We start from the raw sequence: 24,665 nt of genomic DNA, 5'->3' as shown, positions 1-24,665 counted from the left end.
AAATGTTTGTTCTGATAGTCCCATGGGGAGAAGTCTTTATAAATTACTTTCCTTCATGAAGATTATGTGGCTTCCACTAGTTCAGTGTTTGTATTAGTCTCTATATTAATCACTGGAGAAAACCAAAACCTCTAAAGGTATTAACTGGTCACTTAGCTGCTACTATATTGGGCACCTTCTTGGCATATTCCATGGTGCAGGGCTTGTGTAGGAGGCCAATATAGCGTAGACTACGTTTAGTGGTTTCACAGTGAGACATATATATATAAATATCTCCTGTTGTGGGCCACCAATTGCTCCAGCACTCTCCAGCGGGTGAAGTCTTACACGACTGTAGACCGGTGGCAGAAATACTCTTCACAAAACAGAACGAGACCACACTCCTGGGGAAGTATTCTTAGTTCTTTATTCAAACGTTGTCAAAGTAAACAAACGCATTTTAGTGAGCGCCTTCATCCGTGCTGGCGTCTTGCGGTGAGTCATACGTTTTTATACACGACTGGTTAATGAGTCTGTGAGTGGGTGCAAAAGGCTTTCACTGGGTCTGTGAGTGGTTGTGTGAGAGTCTGAGTGGGTGCGAAACTGTCTGAGTGGGTCTGTGGGTGGGTATTCAAGGGTCTGACTGGGGCTGTGAGTGAGTACATGAGGCTCTGAGTGGATGCGTAAGTGAGTGGGTGTGTGAGTGGGAGAAAATGATTGAAAGAGTCTGAGAAAGCGAAAGTGAGGGAGAGCAATAGAGAGTTTTTTAGGCTTTAATGTATGATATACTTATAGTGAGATTTTTCTGTCTACTTTGAAACAAAAAAATGTACCTTTCATTTTTATAAATTAAAATAATTTGTACTTTACCAAAAAATATATAAAGGGAAGCGAGTCCGGCTGGACTCAACCCTGAGAGCTCAGTGTGAAGGTCTGCAACCCTCACACTGAGCTACTGCTTTTTTTTTTTTTTTTTTTAACCCTTCACAAGGCTATTTGGTACCACGAAGGAGCTCTCAAGGGCTCCCCCACGATCCCTACATATTTATTTATTTTTAATTTAGTAAAATGCCCTTATCCTCAAGGCTTACCCTGCTGTGCTTCAGCAAGGAAGGAGCTGCTTTTAATAGCAGCTCCCTGCTTGATGAAGCATTCCATCTCAGTTCCCTGCACGCGTGGAGGGGATAGAGATGAAAGCTTCGGTTTTTGACAGCGGGACCTGTTTGACAGGTCCTGCTGTCAAAACCGTAGTGTTTGCTGTGGCTTGGCTGCAAACAGTTATATGCCGGAGTGTGGGCACCCCGGGGCATAGCAAGAGCCGGCCCTGGGGGGCGGTGGTCCCCAGGGCCATCAGTGGCTCAATGAGGGGGGCCACGTGGCCCACTTCCAGCAAGATATAACCACAGGGAGGTGGTGAGCCCCGTGGCTAAAGGGGTTCTGAAACATTTTTTTTTACCTATGCCCCGGGCAGGTGGTGATCCCCGGGTCAGTGGGGGACCACGTGGTCCCCCGCACTAAATACTAATGAAGCTCCGGGGCACTTTTTTCACCCAACGGAGCAACTAATATCATGCTTTGAATTATTTATATAAACTACAAAACTTCAACCTATACAAGGTTCTACAAGGCTCTGGTTTTGTATGTCTTCTCTTCTCATTGTTCTCCACAGAGATCATGATGCGATAATTAATGTTGTTTCTTGAGTGAATTTGCTCATCTACATTATATTGCAGTCCCGTCAGGACTATTTTGTTGTTTGTGCTTAACTGTACTCAGGTCCTACGGCCTTTGGGGTTACCCTATTGTTTTGTATTGGTGTTTGCCATTTAGACACTCAAACCTTGAAATAAATAGAAATGTCTGAAAAACTAAATTTTAATTTGTGGGCCACAATTTTTCAAAACTGTGAGGAGTAACCATTTTTCAGATCTACTAATGTTAGAACTTAAGTACCATTTCTATCTTTTCATTGAGTTTAATATATTTCACAAAGTTACACAAAGAAATAAACATAAATTTGTTCATCGCTATGCAACAGTATTAGTGAAAACGATATCAGACAGAGAAACTTGAGGAACTTTGCAAAACTCTGTGGAATACTAGTCGACATAATGGGCTGCAAACACAAACGTTGGGTGAAACTCAGTTTGTTTTCAAATATGATGAAATAGTTGTCGAGAGCATTCATAGGACACAATATGCCAAGCTGCCATTTGTTTGAAGATGTGGCACACTGGAGACTGTCAATTACGAAATATTCTCCATTACTCACTTCTTCCAACTGTAACATATCTATTTGTTATACTAAATTCCAGAAAGCAGTCTCCTCAAATAGCTTTTTGAGAATATGATTGAAAAGCATCCATCACTCTAATAAGCGGGAATAAGTGGAAAAGTAATGTTCACAATAACTGGCTGCTGGAACATCTTGCGCACATATGAGTTAACTAATTTTGTTTCTGCGTTCTGTATTGCATTTGTCAAAGAATAACTTGGCCCTTTTCTGGGAAATTGGCAATTGTTCTTTTTTCGCCCAATCAGGAAAACATCATGTGTGCTCATATTCCTGTAGACAAACTGGTTAGTCACTTTGAGGGAGTACATAATCTTCTCAGTTGTTTGTCATCTAGCCATGAGTATATCTACAGTTTCAAGTCTGCAGGTCACTGTGGAGGAGGTCACAGAGGTAATAAATAATCCTTCCAGAAATAAAGTCCCTGGTCCGGATTGTGTTCCAGCTGGTATGATTCAAACAGAAGTCTTGATATGGGCTCTAGGTCTTACAAATATGATTAATTCTGCAATGGCACATAGTCTTATTAGCTCCTGGTCACAATTAGTGATAGTGCCTATTTTCAAAGTGGGGAATAAGGATGATCCTTGTTGCTAACGGTTGGTTTTCCAGATAGATTCAATGGTTAAGATATTAGGAAGATTTTTCTGAATCGACTGACGTTGTAAACATCAGAGAATCGGGTACTCTATGATAGTCAATATGGGTGTACACCAGGCCTAGGGACAATCAATCAATGTTTAATCTCCATTTAATTATTAACAAGCACCTCATGGTCAAGAAGGCATCTTTACATGTGGCCTTCATGGACTTGAGCTAGGCGGTTGATAGGGTTAATATAGACAAACTCTAGTCTATTATGATCTCTTTAAGTGTTGAATCAAACATTGTATATCTTCTGCAGGATCTCCATCAGAATTTAATGGCATCAGTGATATATGCACAGGGCAGGTATTCTCAGCATTGTTTAGATTAAATAGAGCTGTTCTCCAGGGGTGCATTCTTGCCCCTTTTTTATTCACTCTTAATATGACACATTTTTAATTGCCAGAATGGCATTAGTCCTTCAACAGTTATTAAATTCAATTTTAACTTGCATGGATTTCTTGGATTTTAACACTAATTTCAAGAAATCTCATGTAACGAAGTTTAGGCAGAGACATACTTAATCTTGAGTTTTTAAGCTGAAAGACAATACTATTAGCAAGGTTATGCGTAACCTCATTCAGGATTATTTTTTGATCTAACTGTATCCTGGTTTTCTCTTTTATCCTTCAGATTAATTACATTTATGAGGTTCAATTTCTTCCATTATGGATTTTGCTTCCATACTTGGTAACAGGCCGTTGCAGCATTTTTAAAGATTTATAAGGCAAAATATATTTCCATTGCCTTTTTTGGAAGGGACATCTGGGGGCATGCTGATGTTTCTCCTCTACAATCTGCAGGAAGTAAGGGCCTGATTTACAGCTTAGAGCATGGGTTAATCCATCACATAAGTGACAGATATCTTGTCCGCTGTATTACAATTTCCATAGGAAATAATGGAATCATATCACCGCGGATGGGGTATCTGTCACGTTTGGGATGGAGTAACTCCATCCGCCAAACTCTTAATCAGGCCCTATGTTTTTATAAGAGATTATTTCTCCCAAACTCCTCTGCTAGTTTTATTGAGCATTAAGAGTTGTGCGTGACATTTCTTACAGATATACTGAAGATGGGACCCTTGATACAGCTGAATTTGGTAGGGCTGAAACCAGAAGCGGAAATAAACTGCATGATAATATGAGATTGCTTTGCTTTGAACAGATCTAATAGAATTCCTTGATTGCTTTACATCAAAATAACCTTCAAAGAACTGGAGTGTCTGGAGATTTTTGACAGCCTGGAAAAGCTTGTGAAAGCTTTCAAGAACCTTTCTAGGTCTATGTGAGAAACTTCAGAGCTAGCCAAACCATTTGTTAGATCACACATTACGTTGTTAACTTCGCTTACTCTTGACCCTTAGCTAGATCTTTGTTAAATTGTTGTTTTTATTGACTAGATTCAGATTAAACTTGACCCATCATTTGTTATCGGTCCCAAAGGATTGGCATAAGGAGTTTTCTCCTGAACCCTGTAGTTATGAGCTGGTCTCAAAATAGGACACTTTGCATTTTATAACGTTTTTTAATTTGCATGTGCATTCCCACAATAAAATTTATTTTTCCACTATCAAAAGATGAGAACTTTACACAGGTCAACCCTGCTTTGTTGGATTCAAAAATGCTTTTAGATGAGCGCCCTTGCTTTTATGTATCATGCTTTTTATCTAGTGCTGTCAGGAATTTGAAGGACATATTATGAATTATCCTCTGTTTTTAATTAATATGTGATTTTCTGCATTTGTTAGATGTATTGTTGATTTTATTGATTGTGGACTTTTTTATTGTTGTAATCATATTCTAATGTTATTGTTCAAGTCCTATTCCTCACATAAAAAAAAAATGAGCATTCATATTTTTCCACTGAACTTTTAGATGCACTGCCAAGCATTTCTGCTGGTTTGACTTACGTTTTCCAAGATTTTGCTTCTTTATCTTCAGCTCCCTTCAGGCATCAATAAATTCACTACTTGCATTAATATGCATGTGCTCCACATAATAACTCCTTATGAATGTATGTAAAGGTTTTATCTTCAGGTAAACAGTGCATTTCCGTTTGAGGAACCAATGGCTTGTAAGATCTTATTATAGCACTAACTAATATATGAAGCTCTGGTCCCTTCTAGATCATCTGATAATTTTCACTATAGAAAGAATTCTTGTTGATAGCTTTAATATCCTTGCTGGAGAATGTTACACTGACTCTTTGGACGAACAAAATGCAGCAAATCGGCACAAACCACTATGGAACCCTATAAAATCACTTTGGTCAAACACAAGTCAAGCATTTTAAAGAAGCAACGAGCGAGTTACTTACCTTCTGTAACGACTTTTCTGGTGGATACATTAGCTACCTGTGGATTCCTCACCTAATGAATACTCCCATGGCGCCAGCATTCGACGGAAATCTTCTTTCTAGTCTCTGCACGTCGACGAGGACGTCACTCTAGCCCACGCGACGCCGTCTGACGTCATACAGGCAATAAGAGGTCCTCGCCGACGAGCCGACGTCAGTACCAACATTTTTTACGTGCATGAGAACAACCCAATGCAATGAAAGAGCAAGGCAACATCCCATAACATTGTAAAATACAGAACATTGCAATAAAATGGTTGTAGATTAACTCTCTTTTTTTTTTTAAACCAACAAATATATGCAAATCATGTATATACACAAAGATATATACATATATATATACATATAAATATATACAAGTATCCATATATACATCATCTATTGCAATCTTGAAGACCAGGAGGAGCGCACTCAAGGATTACTTGGTAAGACCAGAAAGGCAACGGGGAGGCGGGTGGGACCGTGAGGAATCCACAGGTAGCTAATGTATCCACCAGAAAAGTTGTTACCGAAGGTAAGTAACTCGTTCTTCTGATGGATACAACTACCTGTGGATTCCTCACCTAATGAATAGAGTCCCAAAGCAGTACCACTCCCGGTGGTGGGTGCCGAAATGGTCAAACCAAGAAATCCTGCAGCACTGACCGTGCAAAGTGGCCGTCCCTTCTGACCTCAGAGTCCAAACAGTAATGTTTCGCAAACGTGTGAAGGGACGACCAAGTTGCGGCCTTGCAGATGTCGACCACAGGAACACCTCTGGCCAAGGCCGAAGTGGCCGACTTAGCTCTGGTGGAATGAGCTCTAATGCCATCAGGAGGATCCTTCTTTGCCAAAGAGTAACAGATTTTAATGCAAAGAACAACCCACCTGGAGAGTGTTCTCTTGTGGACTGCCTTTCTTCTCCTCTTGCCCACGTAACCGATGAACAGCTGATCCTCCAGCCTGAAATCCTTTGTTCTATCAATGAAGAAGCTTAACGCCCTCTTTGGGTCCAAGCGATGTAGTCTCTCTTCCTCCTTTGAAGGATGAGGCGGAGGATAGAACGTGGACAAAGTAATTATCTGGGCTAAATGGATGGGTGAAACAACCTTCGGGAGGAAAGCAGCCTTGGTCCTCAACACCACCTTATCCCCATAAAAAGTTGTATAAGGGGGTTTTACCGATAAGGCCTGCAACTCACTAACTCTCCTTGCAGATGTTATAGCCACCAGGAAGACTATTTTAATAACCAAATACCTTAAGGGGCAAGAATGCATAGGCTCAAAAGGGGACCCCATAAGGAAAGTGAGGACCAAGAACAAATCCCATTGAGGCATAACGAATGGTTTTGGAGGATATTTATTTAGAAGACCTTTCAAGAATCTGAGAACAATAGGGGATTTAAATAACGATGGTTGATCTGGAAGACAAATGAAGGCTGACAAAGCCGACAAATAACCCTTAATGGTAGCCACTGCACAACCCTTCTGCGCTAGAGACAGAGCAAAAGACAAGACGTCCGACAGATGAGCATGTAAGGGATCAATCTGTCTCTCCCCACACCACATAACAAATTTAGACCACCTATTAGCGTAGATAGATTTAGTGGAGTGTCGCCTGGCCGCTAATATAACATCCACTACATCAGGCGGGAGAGAGAAAGAACTCAGGTTGCCCCGTTCAATCTCCAGGCATGTAGGTGTAGACTCTGGAGGTTGGGGTGTAAAACCTGCCCCTGAGACTGCGATAGGAGGTCTGCCCTGAGAGGGAGACGGAGCGGAGGGCACAGTGAGAGTTGGAGAAGGTCGGAGTACCACACCCTCCTTGGCCAATCCGGAGCTATTAAGATGACTTGGGCCCGGTCTTGGCGAATCTTCCTCAACACTCGAGGAATCAAGGGTATAGGGGGAAACGCGTAAAGCAACTGGTCGCACCAGGTTATCAGAAACGCGTCCCCCAATGTTCCCTGCACCGGATACTGGAGGCTGCAGAATAACGGACAATGCGCGTTCTCCCGAGTGGCAAACAGATCTATCCGAGGAAACCCCCACATCTGGAAGATTAAACGGACTTGATCTGGATGGAGACGCCACTCGTGGTCGGCCGAGAATTGGCGACTGAGACTGTCCGCACGTACATTCAAGACCCCGGCCAAATGATTTGCTACCAAGCAAATCTGATGGTCCTTTGCCCAGGACCATAGTCGAAGAGCTTCTCTGCAGAGAAGGTACGACCCTACTCCTCCCTGTTTGTTTATGTACCACATCGTGGTAGTATTGTCCGTCAGGACCTGTACCGACTGACCACGAAGGGATGGGAGGAAGGCCTTGAGAGCCAGACATACAGCCCGTAACTCTAACAGATTGATATGAAACATCTGTTCCTCTGGAGACCAAAGTCCTTTGATCTCCAGATCCCCCAGATGAGCTCCCCACCCTAGAGTGGAAGCATCCGTTATGACCGTGGCCACTGGTGGCGACTGCGCGAACGGCTTTCCTTGTGAAAGATTGTTGCTCGCAATCCACCACTTCAAGTCCACAGCAGCATCTCTGGAGATTTTGACCGCACCTTCTAGATCTCCCTTGTGTTGAGACCACTGCCTTCGGAGGCACCACTGAAGAGCCCTCATGTGCCAGCGAGCATGCGTGACCAACAGTATGCAGGAGGCAAACAGACCGAGCAGACGAAGGACCTGGAGGACTGGAACTACCGCTCCATTTCGAAACATTGGAACCAATTCCTGAATATCTTGAACCCGCTGAGGCGAAGGAAAGGCTCGATTCAATGTTGTATCCAGTACTGCCCCTATGAACAGGAGGCGCTGAGAGGGCTCCAGGTGAGATTTGGGCACGTTCACCGAAAAGCCCAGGTCGAACAACAACTGGGTTGTTGACTGCAGATGATACGACACAAGCTCCGGGGACTTGGCTTTGATCAACCAGTCGTCCAAGTAAGGGAATACTGCTATCCCCTTCCTTCTGAGCTCTGCCGCAACCACTGACATCACCTTCGTGAAGACTCGAGGTGCTGAAGTAAGACCAAACGGGAGGACCGCAAACTGATAGTGCTGCGACCCTACCACAAACCGGAGATACTTCCTGTGCGACTTGAGTATCAGGATATGAAAATAAGCATCCTGCAAGTCGACAGACACCATCCAATCTTCTTTGTTCAACGCCAAAAGCACCTGTGCTAGGGTCAGCATCTTGAAATTTTCCTGATTGAGGAACCAATTCAAGATCCTCAGATCCAGGATCGGTCTCGACCGACCATCTTTCTTGGGAATCAGGAAGTACCTTGAGTAACAACCTCGACCCCTTTCCTGCTCTGGAACCAACTCCACCGCGCCCTTTGAAAGGAGGACTTGAACCTCCTGTTCTAGCAACAGGAGGTGTTCTTCTGAACAATAAGATGGGCGGGGCGGGAGGGGGGGCGGAAACTCCCGAAAGGGAAGGGTGTAGCCTTTCTCCACAATACTGATAACCCAAGTGTCCGTTGTAATAGTCTCCCACTTGTGGAGAAAATGCCGTAATCTTCCCCCTACAGGAGAGGAGTGAGTGGGAAATGGTGGAAGCCTAAGGCTGCTTTCCCTGCTGCACCCCTCCAGAGGACGAGGAAGAGGCAGAGTGCTGTTGAGAGGCTCCTCTGGTTCGGACCCTACCTCTCCCTCTAAATGATCTATAGGGGTGAGAAGAGGCGGGTTGCTGGAACCTCCCCCGAAAGGAAGAGGAGGAAGAGCCACGCCCAAATCCACGAAACCTCCTGAAAAATCTGGAAGAGGCAGAGGAAGAAGGAGCTTGCAGCCCTAACAATTTGGCTGTGGCCCTGCTCTCTTTAAATCGCTCCAAAGCCGAATCTGCCTTTGCTCCAAACAGTTTGTCCCCATCAAACGGGAGGTCTAATAGGGTCGACTGTACATCCGCAGAAAACCCTGAATTACGGAGCCAGGCCTGTCTCCTTGCCACCACAGCCGTGCCCATCGCCCTAGCCACCGAGTCGGTCGTGTCCAGCCCAGACTGGATAATCTGGGTTGCGGCAGCTTGGGCGTCTGAGACAACATCCAAGAGTCCCTGGGGAAGCTCCGTAAAAGAAGATGAAATATCATCCATAAGAGCATGGATATATCTCCCCAGAAGGCAAGTTGCGTTGGTGGCCTTCAACGCCAACCTGCAAGAAGAAAATATTTTCTTGGATTGCGCATCCAGTTTTTTGGAGTCCCTGTCTCCTGGTACCGTCGGGAAAGATCCAGGCGCTGATTTTGATGAACAGGAGGCTTGCACCACCAAGCTCTCCGGCGTAGGGTGTCTTGAAAGAAAACCAGGGTCAGATGGTGCAGCCCGATATCTCCTGGCCACAGCCATATGAACTGCCGAGGAAGATACAGGCTTCTTCCACACCTCCAACACCGGATCAAGCAAAGCCTCATTAAACGGCAAGAGAGGCTCCGCTGCAGCAGAGGCCGGATGCAGCACCTCCGTCAATAAATTCTGCTTCGCCTCTGCCACCGGCAAAGGCAGGTCCAGAAAATTAGCCGCCTTCCTCACCACCGCGTGAAATCCTCCGTATACTCCCCTGGATATGAAAGGTCCCACTCAGGGGAAGTATCCAGCCCACTGGCCGTATCCAGACCATGCAGTCCATCACCAGAGTCCTCAACCTCTCCTTCCTCCAGGACTCGCTGGTACTCCTGCTCTTCCAAAAGACGGAGAGCACGCCTCCTTGAATGTAGTCTCTGCTCAATACGCGTAGTCGACATGGCCTCTGCCGAAGTCGAAGATCGTAGCCGATCTCCAGAAGCATCCGGCGCCACAGGCAGCTTCGGCGCTGATGAAGGAGCAGGACAAAGAGATCTTGGAGCCGATGGACCCACCGGAGTCACAGGACGAAATCCCAACGTCGACGGGATGGAAACCTCCAGAGCCAATCCCTCTGAAGCCACCGGAGCGGCCACCGGCGCCGACACCGGCGCCGAGCCCACATTCCCAAAAGGGAGAAAGGACATAAAGGGTGCCGGCCGAAGAGGCGCAGGATCACCCAATGAAAAGGCCAAAGGCCCCGAAGGACCAGCCGGAGCACCTCCTGGAGCCATCTGCTGAAAGATGGTATACATCGCATTCAGAAATGCGGTACTATCGGCTCCAGGGGCTAGAAAACCCGGATACTGAGGTGCCTGGATCGAAGGCGACCCCAACGCCGGCCTCGACGTCCGCGACGCCGGAGACATCACAAGAGGCTGCATCACCTCAACCACAGACGCTTGTCCAGGCGAAGTCGGTGACGCCGGAGAGGGCAACGGCGTCGATGGATGCGGCGTGACCGTGGGACTGACCTCCCAAGTCCTCCGACGCCGAGCCGAAGGTGACCTCGAAAGAGTCTCCTTGCTTGAATGACGCCGTGAATCTCTACGGCGCCGGGAGTCTCGATGACGCCGATGAGACCTTGGCGAAGAAGACTTTTTGTGATGTTTTTCCTTTCTCTTCGACTTCGCCAGGAATAGTTTAGCCTCAAGTTCCTTGAGGGCCTTCGGATTCATGTGCTGACATGAATCGCAAGTCACAACGTCGTGGTCGGAGCTCAAACACCAGAGACAGTCGGAGTGAGGATCTGTAACGGACATCTTGCCCCCACACTCTCGACAGGGCTTGAAACCCGACTTTCTCTGAGACATTGTTACCGCAGAGAAGACCTATGCAGCAGAAAACACACTGTAACCACTAAAGTAACAGTAGCTCCCTCGAAGATAACCGTTTCGAATGCACGGAAAAAAGGGAACTGACGTCGGCGAGGACCTCTTATTGCCTGTATGACGTCAGACGGCGTCGCGTGGGCTAGAGTGACGTCCTCGTCGACGTGCAGAGACTAGGAAGAAGATTTCCGTCGAATGCTGGCGCCATGGGAGTATTCATTAGGTGAGGAATCCACAGGTAGTTGTATCCATCAGAAACATTCATTTCAGTTTGTCTGATACCCTGTCGCGTCTCCAACTCTGGCTCTCACCACTCAGGCAAAAATTAGCATAATGCAGTGGAAGACACAGGCATCAGTGAGGGGTAGAGGGAGAATGGAACTTTTTTACAGAGAGTTTCCCAAGACCCTGCACTCAACAGTAATTACATACCATAATATTCTGAGATGGTTCATTTGGACTACCATCAAAGCTCATTGGAGAATCTGGTGTGTCAGGTTGATACAGTGAAGTCTTTCATATCAGTCCAATAAATACAGTGAGAGGGTCGATTGTGTTGTGTGGTAAAAAAAAGGGTAACGGACATTTTGGTTGTTTTTAGGCAATTTGAGATTCACAGCACCAAGGAGCTTATTATCTTGTACAGGGGGTAGACTGCCTCCTTTAAATCGGTTACAGTAACCTAGAAAGACATGTAGGCCAATCACAGACTGCAGAATCATGTTTGGTCAACATTTATCTATGCATGGGCTTGTGCATGCATGGGTCTTTATGTCATTTTGGGCACTGGGAAAGTCTACAGTTTATTATAGAAGCATGTTGTGCTGGAGTGAACTCACTGCAAACCCTCTTAACTATCTCATGTTGGGCCTATCTCCACAAAACTAACAAGATAGTGGGAGGCATCAATGATTATCTTTAACAATCATATCTCCACAGAAAAAATACCTGGGATCAAATTCTTCCCTGATGTCTCCTGTTAATTCAGTTATCTTTTTTGGGTTTGCTTTATCAGAACAGTCTTCAGGAAAGTCTTCCCTTACTTTATCATGGCAACAGGCTATCCATAAATATGTATGAATTATTCTAACTTCAGTATTATAGTGAAGTCCTCTATTAAAGAATGCACAGCATATTTTACAGATGCAGCATATTTTGTAGGTCGACAGATAATTCCACAGTCCATTTGAGTATGCAAGTATTGGCCCATACCAATCTCAGAATGACTGCCATTCATTCTGTCCCTAGCTCAGTACAAAACGATTTATTACCATTTTGGACTGCTTTCCAGATCTACAATCTTAAAGACCATTTCAAAGTGGTTAAAAAGGACAATGTGCTTCCAAGATAAATTGAGACACTATGTTGCTACATTTGTCACAAACAACATGAACACTGTTTCGCCCAACACTGTGAATGCTTGAATGGTAATGAGGACTTCCTGAGTACCATGTAGTTGTGCAACAATAAACACGAGACACCTGTTAATGACACCAAGAGCTCTCCTCGTTGTTAAATGTGTGCTCTACAAATGCATGTTATGTTAATTATGACACCCAGCTTCCAAAATTCAGTTTCATTTTCCCCTCTCTGCAGAGAGCACAACCTGCCATTCTGGAAGGTTAAAAAGATATCTCTCTCCTTTGTAGCATCTTTACCATTATAGTTTTTTTCAATATTTGAAGCAGCAAGTAGACACTTTGGTGGCACATTTGCATTATAGAAGTGTGGTACTCATTGTTATTACTATCAACAACAGCATCCCTCCACATGAATTCAAACAGTGAGCATGGTATAACGGAACCATAAATAAACAGCAATATTATGTTTAAAAAACTAATTTAAATGTGGATATATATACAACATACCTATTGTTTCTAACATATCGGTTTCAAGTGCTGTATTACTTGGATTTCAATTTTCACAGGTATTTGATGAAAGTCTACAAAAAAATAAATTTATAAATGAGAGAAAATCAAATTGAATATCAAAGCAAACATGTAATATTAAACAAATATATGGGTTAAAGTACTGCAACTGTATTGAAATGCAAGAAAATGATCAGCTAACAAAAGCCTACAACACAGTCTTCTGCTGCTACCATCATCACAAATAAAGGTTGAGGTGACCAGGTGGAGATCAATGCTTACTTTCAACAGTTCTCATTCTCAGTATAATCTCAAGACACTATCACTTATTTTGAGATTGTGTAAAGATGAGTAAAATACTATAACCCCGCTGGGAGCCTTTACGTTTGGTGTGGCTACCTTTCTCAGTTGCACGAAAATTCTACTACATGTATGGGTTAAATAAACCAGTAGGAAACCACAAAAAATCATGTTGTCACGACTTATTCAGGGGTCACAGGGCAAACATGGGCTACTGAGTCCCTACTGTGGTGAAGAGGTAACTTGCCACTAGAGAGTTGAGGCCCATCCTACTATGCATCTGCAAGGTGAGCAAAGTACACAGTTTCCACACATAACCCAGGGTAGTTAGGGCAAGCAGTCAAAGGATTCCCAGGCAGGGAGTGTGAGGACAAGAGTTTACAACTCAACAGATAAAAAAAAATGTATTGTCCAATCCAGAGCTTACCTTTTAGGTAAATTAAAGTCTCAAAACATAATACTACAAAGTTCAACAGGATTCTCAATTACAAGATTGCAATCTTATTTGTTATCTTCAATAAGGGTTTACATTCCTCTTGGTTGCTTCGCCCTGCATTCGAAGTTTTCTAATGCCTACGGCCCTCAGGGTAAACCATGGGTATAATCAGTGATTAGGCAAAGGTTCACGTCACTCAAAATACTACAAGGTCTAGATTTGCATATCAGTTCAAATACCTTTCAACAGAGATCATCCAGCTAAAGATCATCTTCACTTACAGTCTTTCTTTTTACCTATCATTAGGGCCTGCTTTTACTTGCTCAATGTGGGTGCAGTTCTGAAGGTGCAGGTGGACGCATTCATCTTTCTTGCTCCTGTGTCTGTGACTCTTTCAAATATGAGGGATATGCGAGGGACCTCACTCAGAACTCAGCTGCTGTGCAGAATCAGTGTGTCAGGATCATATGGCAACACTTGTCACCAGTAGCAGCCTACGAGGCCAGGTGCAGACTTCAGCTTGGGCAAAGCAATGTGGCCTCCAGGTCTGCAGTTGTGCGTCTTCAACAGCTGCAGCTTCAAGGCCAATCAGGACTTCCAGAATGGAGGTGACGAGAGACCTCCCACATCAGCGGGCGACAGCAGGATCTCAAACAACACAGTGATGCTTGGCACCTCAAAGCCTTAGCACAGTTCACAAGAGGAACCACAAAGAAAGTGAAAGACCCCTTACCAACACAAGTCATTCCTCCCTTGTCTCCCTTTTGGCAATCAGCTTTGTCTGTGTGTTCCACATAGCAGGAACACCCTCAGATCCTTCTAGACAGTCTCTCATCATGAGGGACCAGGCACTCTCCTTAGGTATAAGGTAAACCTTTAGCTCCTCCAGCAAAAATGGTAGACTTCCGGTGATGTCCCCTCACCTCTGGGAGTCTAGCTGTCATGCATTCAACAACCGTGGTCACACAGCAGTCCTTAGAGTTTTCTTCAGAACACTCCCTTCCTTAGCCAAGAAGAACTTCAACCAAGTGAGGTGGTTTAGATTCTGCTTTATTCTTAATTGCCATACATGGGCTGTGGATCCACTATTTAAAGTTTCCAACTGGTTGGTTGGGTTCTCTTTCAAAGTTGATTTACTGGCTTTGCCTCAGACACAGCCTTTGTGGAAGGTAAGGGTTCTCACAGAAGGTAGCAATGGTGCTGGCTACAAGCAGGAGTATTCAAAACAAGGGCACAATGAAGTGCAATATTTCTGCACTTAACTGCCATCACCTTTCCTAAAGCAGTCATCAGTGACAGCCAAACGATCATGCTATGCCTAGAAACGTCCTCAGCATGAACAAAAGACATTGCAGTCCCCATCTCACCCCTATCACATGGTAGCATTCAAGAAGAACTGATCAGCAGCCCTTTGCTAACAAGGACCTCAATGAATTCCTATAGGCAGCCCTGTCTCCATCCTCCCTCACTTCAAAATGTTGGTCTCCACCGTGAAGTTACAAGAATGCAGTCTACTCTACACAGACCCACTGTATTCTGAAGCTGCATCTATCCTCCATCTTATAACGAGCTGAACAGCAGGTTATCCAAACTGGACCCCACTGGCCCAAGTCCTCAGGCTCTGTATTACTACCATACATGTACTGCACACACTCTGCATACACAAGACAAGCATGCATGGAATGCCTGAGCTTCACATTAAAATGAGTCATTACACATGACGTCTAGACCTGCTCCCATAAAAAACATGTCTGGTCGTACTAAAGATTGACAACAACTCAGTAGGCTTCCACCACCACATAATGTTCACCCATCTAGGATATGGACAGTAGCCTTGTGCCCACTATGAGAGCATGTGTTGTGAGCCCCTACAGTTCATAATGCTGGTTTTAGACTTTGCACTACAAGGTAAAGTCTAAGGTCTCTGTGGGCATGCTTGATTAATGTGATTTAAGGGCCAAACAAAAAGTCAGGAACCCAGTTTCACATGTAATCAGGCACTCATGTCAGGAGTCCATACTACTTGATCATGCAGGGGGCATTCCCGTCTCAATAGGCATACAAATTATTTAAATTAGATTATCTCACAATTATTGTTATCCTGATTACTGTTGGTAGCTCAGTTTTGGTTAAGTGCCCCATGTGTACGCAACTGTGTTTCAGTGATATCTGCAGCGTTCATCTCTCTGGTTTCTCTCCCACACCGATCCACCACAGAAACTGCTTTGAAACTTAGGCATACTGCTAAAGCGGTAAGAGATACTGATGAGAGGGAATGCAAAACATTGCAATGTTGCTGTCTCTGCTGTGCCGTTTCTGTGCGTTTGAAGAGGCTTGCACAATTACAGAACAGACATTCTTTGTAAGGACAGCTTACACTTCTGATGCTGTGAGGAAAGCTTCCACTATAGTGTACTGAAATACCTGTGCAGAGTGATGGAAGCATGCACTGCTGATGCCCATATTACAGTGCTTAGTCTGTGTAGGTGGTAGGCACCAGCACTTATTTTTAGGGCTTGCCTTGTGCAGTGCATGTGCGGTCGCTTGTAAGACATTTTGTAGCAACTGCAAAGGTGGTAAGAGACTCTGGGCCTTATTACGACCTTGACAAATGTGGCTTATATCCCGTTCGCTGGAGATCGTAATACGGCGGACGGGATACCCGTCACATTTGTGATGGAGGAAACTCCTTCCTCAAAGTCGTAATAAAGCCCTCTGTGTGAAGGACTACTTTTAAAGTATTGGACTCTTTCTGGCTTCCTCCTGCGTCTCTCGTTGTAATGTGCTAAACTTGCCTGCATTAGCACCTCCACCCAAACCTATTGGCTTTGCCAATGCTTGTTTAAATATTTTTGCCAGGTCTTAAGTGCGGGCCATTACTGCCATCACAGTTACTATCACTCCCATTAAACACCAATACCACTACCAACCCACCATTACCAAAACAAACAAAAAAAATTGCATGCTAATGTTTGTATGCTTTAATTTATAAAAGCCAGACCTATTGGATTTGCTGCTACTTATCTTCAGGCATTAACTCAGACCAAGATACTAAAGGGAGAAAAATTAGGAAGCGAAATAAAAATATTGATTAAAGGAAAAAGCGGGGATAAAATGAACATACAAATGTGAAATAAAAAGACAGGAACAATAGAGTGATGCAAAAAGAAAAAAGGCATAGTGATGAGCTGGAATGTACACTAGACTATAATGACGGTTATGCGCGTAGATATCGTTACTACACAGATCGATAGATAGATAGATAGATAGATAGATAGATAGATAGATAGATAGATAGATAGCAAATTTAAGCACCGTCATGTATGCGGTAACTGCTTGTCCCAAAGCAAACACCTTTGAGATTTCCAACGCTCCTTTTAAATGAGGGGTTAATTAGAGCATTGCCTTAGAAAGTCCGATAGTGGCACTTAGTCAAGTACTGTGTTTTCCTAATTTGCAGAGGTCTGCAAAGACAGCGTTCTGTGCTGACTTTGCTAACAATCCCGATGAGAACGTCACTCCTTTATAGCCCCTCAGTGTTGGTCTGTCAATTCGGGAGATGCAATATTTAAGAATCATTGCTTCACGCTTGAGGAAGGAACTGCTACAGAAACAAGATTACATTCCAAGGTCACGGGGTGAACAAAGCCGTCAGTAATGAACTGGACTGCCGCATTCCAATGAATACCAGCGTGCCTGCAAGTGCGCTGTTTGGAAGTAAAATATGCTTGGTATGTATACGCTGCCCTTATCGGTGAGACAGGAGCCGAGACGGGCAGCCACTAAAGCCTGGCAAGGCGACCAGGGAATATAGGGTACCAAAGAGTCTACTTAACTTGCAGTGTGACAGTTAAGGTCCTCCTTCTTCAGTTCTGGACTTGCCAAGACAGTGCTAGGGTTATATTATTTTTTTACGTTTTTTTTTAGTGCAACCATATGCAATGAAAATAAAAAAAGAAATTAAAGAAAACATCCTGTCTAAATGTGGAAAATATGCTTAAAAAAATAGTAAATTTAAAAAAACAACTGACCGCTGCATATCATTTTAAAAGGATGACTAATAAATTAGGAAAATATTAAGAATCGAAAAAAATTGGCAAAGCAAATCTCTGATCCACCATTATTGTAATGAAGTGTGCTTCTTTTTAGGTGGATTGGTTGAGCACGTGATCAAAATAAAAAAACACTGTCGTCACTCACAGTGCAAGAGAATCAAAGGATGACTTATTGGCCTATGATTTACTTCATGTTTTGGTGGACAGAAGCAAAATTTGAGTGACAGGTAAACAGACCAATAGATGCAGGAGGATGATCCATAGCATCTCTGTGTGTGTGTAGATACGTGTGCATTTTTTAATTATCATTTTTTTAGATTTCATGAAACTAGTAAAACAGCTTAAAATGCCTCTAGTCCAGACCTACATATAGATAATATTGTGAACTCCCTATGAAATTGCTTGGACAGCAGGAAAAGGGGTAATGTCCATCTGGGGTCATGAATGCTTTCTTTGGCTCCTGGGGTGAGACCAATCTTCCAGTAACCTGATGTTAAATCAAAAGAACAGATACCTTTTGCGCACCCAGCCTGTCAATTAGTGTATCTGTTCTTGAGACAGGGGGAGCATCAGTTTTGGTGACTGCACTGAGCCCTCTGCAGTCCACACAAAACCTCAGCTCTGGTTTGCCTCCCTTGGAATGAGGTTTGGGAACTAAAACAACTGGGCTAGTGCAAGGGCTCTCTGAGGGTTCAACAATCCCTAACTACAGCATCTTGCGGACTTCAGCTCTGATGCTTTCCTCAACTTGGTTATACTGACTGTAGGTTTCATTTTTGACAGGCAAGCTGTCCTCAGTGTCTACATCATGTGTGCTCCAGGTTGTCCGAACAGGGGTGAAGGAAAAGAGCTCAGCATACTGCCCCAGACTTGCCTGCAGTCACCTTGCTGTTGGGCAGTGAGGTTGTCTGAAAAAGACAACTCCTTCAACAGACCCAACTGCAAGGTTGTGGGAGAGGTCAGGGAGAGGTTCACTCTCTTCTTCTTAATGTTCATCAGTGACCATAAGCATGGTTATATCAGCCCTGTCATGGAAGGGTTTAAGGCAGTCCACATGGATGACCAGATAGGGGACCCCTACTCCCTCTTCTCTCAAGAATAGGGTAGGGTCTACTTAATTTGTCCTGGAGAACCCTAGGTACCCCAGGCACCAAACTCAATACCTTCTGCCCTGGTTGCTATTCAACTAGTCCAACTTTTGGTCAAACCATTGCTTCTGGAGCTCCTGGCTGGCCTCAAGCGTTATATTTGATTTATCCATGTACTCAGCCATTCTGGAACAAAGGCCAAGCACATAGTCCATAATGTCAAGTTTGGGCTCTTTGAGAGGTCTCTCCCTTCATTCCCTCACTACACTCAGTGGTCCACTGAAAGGATGGCCAAACAGAAGCTCAAAGAGAAAAAACGCCCACAACCTTCTGTGGGCCTCTCTGGAGGTGAAAAGGACAGCCCATCTTCTTCTGAGTTTTTCTGGGAGTCTCATGATCACACCTTTCATGGCCTTGTAGAATCTTCAAACAAGACTATTGATTTGTGGGTTCTATGGGGCAGTAAACTTATAAGTCACATTACATTCTTTCCACATTACTTTTAGGTAAGCAGACATGAGGTTACTACCTCTGTCTGAAACCACCTTCTTAGGGAAGCCCACTCTAGTAACAAATACTTAGGAGAGCCCTGGCAACTGCAGGGTCCTAAGGGAATTGCCTCAGGATACCTGGTGGCATGATCAACTACCACCGGTATAAATCTGTTTCCTGTTGCTGTTTGAGGGTCAATAGGACCAACACTGTCAATTCCTCCCTTTCAAAGGAAACTCTAACCACTGGAAGTGGAATTAAGTGGGCCTTTCGTTTGCCCCATCTCGCCACTGGCTTGACAGGTGACACATGAGTTGCAAAACTCCTTTACCTTCTGGGACATATGTAGCAAGTAGAAGTGATTGACTAACCTACTCCAATTTTGTGTCTGTCCAAGATGCCCAGCTAGGGGGATGTCATGTGCTAAGGTAAGAACTCTCCAAATTGCTGGGGCACTACGACTCTCCAAGTGGCACCAGGTTTCTGACATCACTATATAAGAGTCCCTCCTCCCAATAGGCTCTGTGGGAGCCACTGACATCTCCCTTTTCCTGGTCAACAGCTTGCTGTCTTAGGCTCTCATGAGTGGGACAGGTCCTCTGCCCCCGCAAAGATCTTCCCTAGAGGGTTCCCCTGGGCCTAGGAGCCCTGCCATATAAGGCCCAAGTTCCTGGGGCTCAGTTCCCTCAAAGGTTGACAGGTCTTCTTCCTGAGGAGAGGGGACCTGAGCTTGTGTCGCCTCAGAAGTTGGTTTCCTAGCCTTCTTGCCTTTTCTCTTGGAGGGCTGGACCGTTATTCCAGAGTCCTCTTTTTCAACGTAGGCTTTGATTTGAACTCCTGCTTTCACACACACCCATTCAGGAAGTCCCAGCATGGCTGATTAGGTTTTGATCTCTACATCAGTCCATGCTGAAGTTTCCAGGTCATTACCTAGCAGACATTCAACTAGAATTGCAGTGGACATGACCACCTTCTTCTGGCCAGTAACCCCTACCCATTCCAAGGTCAGCAAGCCATTAAATGAACCTTGACAATGTTACCAGCATTGATAACTGGATGTCTGTCCAGTTATGTACTGCTCCAGGGATATCAGTTTTTCAATCACCATGGGGACACCTGCACCTGTATACCTTAGTGCCCCTACCTCAACCCCATTGCTATGTGGCTTTTGTCTGTATTTCTCCAGGTTACTGGGTCAGACAGCCGGGGTAACCATATCCAACCTGCCCTCTCCGATTAAGTAGCTTCAATGGACTTCAACCTTGAGTCCACTAGGTACTGATGCAATTCCTGAGAAAGACAATTACTCAACAAATACTCTTTCATTATCAAATGAAAGAGGCTTTCATAGTCGTGCACCTTACTTTCAACCAGCCTCCTAGTGTTTTGACTGAGAAGTCTACAAAATCCACTCAGAACTAACTTGAGGTTTTGTGAGTCTCCCTGAATGTAATTCTGTACTCTCAATGGTGAGTCCAAAGCCCTCAATCAGGGTACTCTTCATAAGGTCATAGAACTGAGCTTCTTCCTTAGTCAGTATCAGTAGTGTATCCCTGCACTTGCCTGAGAATAACTCCCACAGTAGAGAGCCCCAGTACTTTTGGTATTTTTTTCCATCTTACATACCCTTTCAAAGACTGTAAACCATTTTCTGATATCATCACCCTCAACATATTTGGGGACAATCCCTTTGGGGATTTTAGGGTCAAAAGTTTCCTCTCTCTTCCAATCAACCTTTTTGCTGTCACTACTCAAGGGCTACTCTTCTTGCTAGTCTCTCTACATCTGGATCTCCTAGCATTTCTCTGGGCCTGTGGGACCTGGCATACCCGCCAGGTACAGTTTTAGGAAAGAGGTTCCTACTGTTTTCCTCCTCTTCTGGGGTACTGGAAGAGATGCTTTCCCCATGAGTACTGTTGTCAGTCTGGTCTTCACTGACTGGGTCATCTTCAGGTTGTCAGTGTTTTTATCTCTTGTCTGGGCCTTATCAAACTCATCAAACAACTCCTGGAGCTGTGCCTTAGTTGGTTTAGGCCCAGTTTTACTATTGTAAGCCATAAAAAGGTCCTTTAACTGTTTCAGATTAAGCTGCAGGGAAGGGGTCAAGCTGAGTTACTCAACTCTCTCCTTTAGGGTTGACATGTTTATTGTAATTATGACCTTTTTCTTTAAAAAGGCACAAAAATCTAAAACAGATTTTTAAGGCCTATCAAACTGAAAAAAACATTTTACATTTCTAATATAGTTGGATGGGGGACTTACCACAAGGTCCTAACAATTCAGATTAAATATTTAGGAAAAATGGAGGAATCAAAAATCAAAAAAATTATTTCTGACTAAAGTCAATTGTGGCTTCCTTAGTGGAATCACTTAACAGAGTGGTACAGCAAATGCAAAGTCTTGTATCCCACCGCTGCAAAGCCAATGTAGGAAGCAGACTCTCTATACAGTGTACCAAAATGAGGAACACTGCGCAGTGAGTCCAGGTATCCCTTACTACTGTACAGAGGCTTGTTTTAACAAGCCCAAGCAGCTCTATTTGTGGAAGTGTGGTCGAGCAGCCTTAGGCTTATCAGAGGGGAGTGTTAGGCATTTATTCTACACACAAAGTCAATAATCGAGACACACACCCAATAACAAAATCCAACACCGTACTGTGAAAATAACACAGATTTTTATATTAAGTTAGACACCAAGATCTTCAGGATTAAGTAAGTACTTTGTAAATTAGCGATTTTCAGAAGCATAGAAAATATCGCTGTCTGATTTGAGGCATGAGCCTCAAATGCAATAATGTTATCCTATGGGAAAAACATACACTGCATAGGGTCACTTGCAAATGACTTACAGGACTGTTCTTCTGGAATTAAGGAAAGCAGGGGCCAAGGTCCAAGAAAGCACCAACAGTTCAAGTTCACCTGCCCTCTTGTGTCCTAGTGCAGAGGTGCTTTCAGCGGTGGTAGCCTCGAACGCTACATGCTAAAGTCAATGGGGAAACGTACATGTAAGAAAAAGCTGCAAAGAGGCACTGGGAAACCAGTCTGGCAGAAACCCAAAGGGGGGGTGGCTCAGCTATTGAGGGTCTCAGGACCACGGAAACACTGTCGTTTCAAAGGTCCAGGGCTGGGGGGCTTGGGTGCATAAGTGTTTTGTCCAGCATGTCGGTGAGTTTCAGGCTCTCATTTGTCTCGGTGCACCTGCAGAAGAGGGAAAAGAAACACAGCAAGATGACTTCCGGCATGGAGCTGGCCTCTCTCAAAGTCCCTCAAAGTGCAGGTAGGTTTTTGCAGCAGTGGTGTTGGGACTGAACACAAGCAAGCCTTGGTCCTTGCAACATGCTTCAGTACTACGGGTATTGGTGCAGGGAGCCTCCAGGGTGGATCAGAGTCAACAAGACTGAATGGAGGAACATGATTGACCTCCTAGACACTCAGTGACCTCCTTCTGGGCTACTGTGCATCTGTAGACCCAGTGGTCAGCAGATGACTGAACCGGACATTTCTGCAGGCAAGTGGCTACTCCACTTCAAGGGAGATGCTGGCTTGTTGGAGAAGTTCTGGCAGCCCTCTTAGGTTCTGGGAAGATGCACAGCTGCAAGACTAGGCAAGCAAGCAGTGTTTGGTGCCAAGTCAACAGCTAGTCCACAGTTCTTGCATCTTTGTCCTTTTTCTTGTAGGCAGGCAAATTTAACTTCTGGTGTCAAGGGGCTGTCTCACTTCTGAATTTAGAGGCATTCAGGGGAGTGAATGGTTGCAGCCAATGAGCTACTTACCCTTAGGGTCACTACACCCCCCTATATGACCACTTCCTGAGGGAAGTGGCCATAACCTTTCCCAAAGTTCCTAATTCCACCAAAAAACAAGATGGCGGAACCCTTCTTTTGTCAAGCACATAAGGTAGCCTACTTTAGGAGTGTGACTAGGCTGGAGGTGGAACATGCATACTGCATAGCTAATTTCCTGCTTGCCCCATGCCAAATGGGCCTCAGGGCAGGGAGTGACATTGTCCAGATCTGGAGGAAGTGGGGGTTGCATAACAAAGGCAGAAGAGGCTTTGAAGCCTCTGGCTTTGGTATGCAGATTTACTAGCCATCCTGCTGGATGAGGTGATAACACCTTCTCCAGAGCAGGCGTTGGTTCCTGACCTTAGAGAGTGCTGGCTCTCACCATCAGGGGCTTAGAAACGTTTCTGTGGTGCCAAGCCGGATGAGACCAGTCAGCCAGCACACTTAAAGACTAGTAGGTTTCAGAAGGCATCTTCTAAGGTGCCCTCTGGATGCATATCATAATAAATCCAATACTGTCATCAGTATGGATTTATTAAGACAAGGTGTTTGATACTAAAAACCCTAGGTTTTAGTTAAGCCATTACATAGCTGGGCAACTCGTAATGACCATTGCCCGGTACATATCTTAAGATGGCTTCTCTCTTTACTTGCAATATCTAGTAGTAAAACTAGACACACAGAGACATCTCTGCTCATGTAGATTTGTCCTCACATAAAATATAATGTACCCAGTCTTGGGGTTCCAAGGCCTGCTGTAGGGGTGACTTACATATGTTATTATATGCAGTGACTTTGGCATGGCACAGACTGAGTGCCCCATGTTGTGTTTTCACACATGGTTTGCACCATGTCACACAGCCTGCAGTGGCAGTCCGCATGCAATTTGTAAGGGGGGCCCTTAGGGTGGCACAATGCCTGCTGCAGCCCTTTGGGAACCTCTTCAGTACTCATTTCCTGGGTCCCAGGGGTGCCATTTACTAGGGAGTAACAAGGGTGCTAAAGTGTGTGCCAAATGTAACATAATTAGACCATTGCACCTTGTTTCTAGGGAAAGAACGCTGGAACTGGGACCTGGTTAGCAGGGACCCAGTGAACATCTGTCAAAAAACATCAATAGCAGTGGCAAAACACTGAGGTGGCCATGACAAAAAAGGGCACTTTACTACACCTAGGCATTTCTAATTTCCAGGGTCATGTTCAGATTATTTCATATTGCGAATTAAGATAAAACTGACTTATATCTAGACATGTATTTGGCATTAAGATAACATACAATAATCCAACATACATAAAAAGCTATATCACAGTTCAACATATGAGATGAGTCACTTCAGCATACACAATTGGAAAGCCATATAACAATCAATCCTATGGAATGAGTAATATCACAGTCTATGAAAAGTAGTGGCCCATACTGCAGTTTGAACACACACTGACCTAAATCAGTGGCAACCGAACCACACACATCAAGCCACACCAGAGTGTACCATTTAAAGAGAGACAGAGGGTCCATCACACATGGTGAGCCAAATCTGAGTTCACCACAGGAAGTGAATCATATGAGAATATACAATATCAGATGATCTGTATCAGCCCATCAAACACAACCAGTGTTACCAGAGTTCAAAAACAGTGGTTCATCCTAGAGAATACCTCACTCAGGAAGGTTTCTGTTTCACCATCTTCACTGCCTCCAACA

The 24,665-nt window shown here is 44.4% G+C and overlaps 1 protein-coding gene across 12 annotated transcripts in view; it reads right to left on the bottom strand.

Moving 5' to 3' along the window:
- The window catches only part of MPDZ (multiple PDZ domain crumbs cell polarity complex component), a 1,044,214-nt gene that overhangs the window by 922,588 nt on the left and 96,961 nt on the right, over positions 1-24,665 (bottom strand). For all 12 annotated transcript variants that reach the window (XM_069238948.1, XM_069238974.1, XM_069239000.1 and 9 more), the window contains exon 2: positions 12,809-12,882. In XM_069238948.1, the coding sequence (XP_069095049.1) occupies positions 12,809-12,824 (16 nt within the window). In that variant the 5' untranslated portion in view covers positions 12,825-12,882. The remainder of the gene's footprint in view (positions 1-12,808; positions 12,883-24,665) is intronic.

The sequence above is a fragment of the Pleurodeles waltl genome, chromosome 1_2 (assembly GCF_031143425.1).
Source record: "Pleurodeles waltl isolate 20211129_DDA chromosome 1_2, aPleWal1.hap1.20221129, whole genome shotgun sequence".
Taxonomy (NCBI): Eukaryota; Metazoa; Chordata; class Amphibia; order Caudata; family Salamandridae; genus Pleurodeles; species Pleurodeles waltl.
This window is presented reverse-complemented; position numbering and strand designations above follow the sequence as displayed.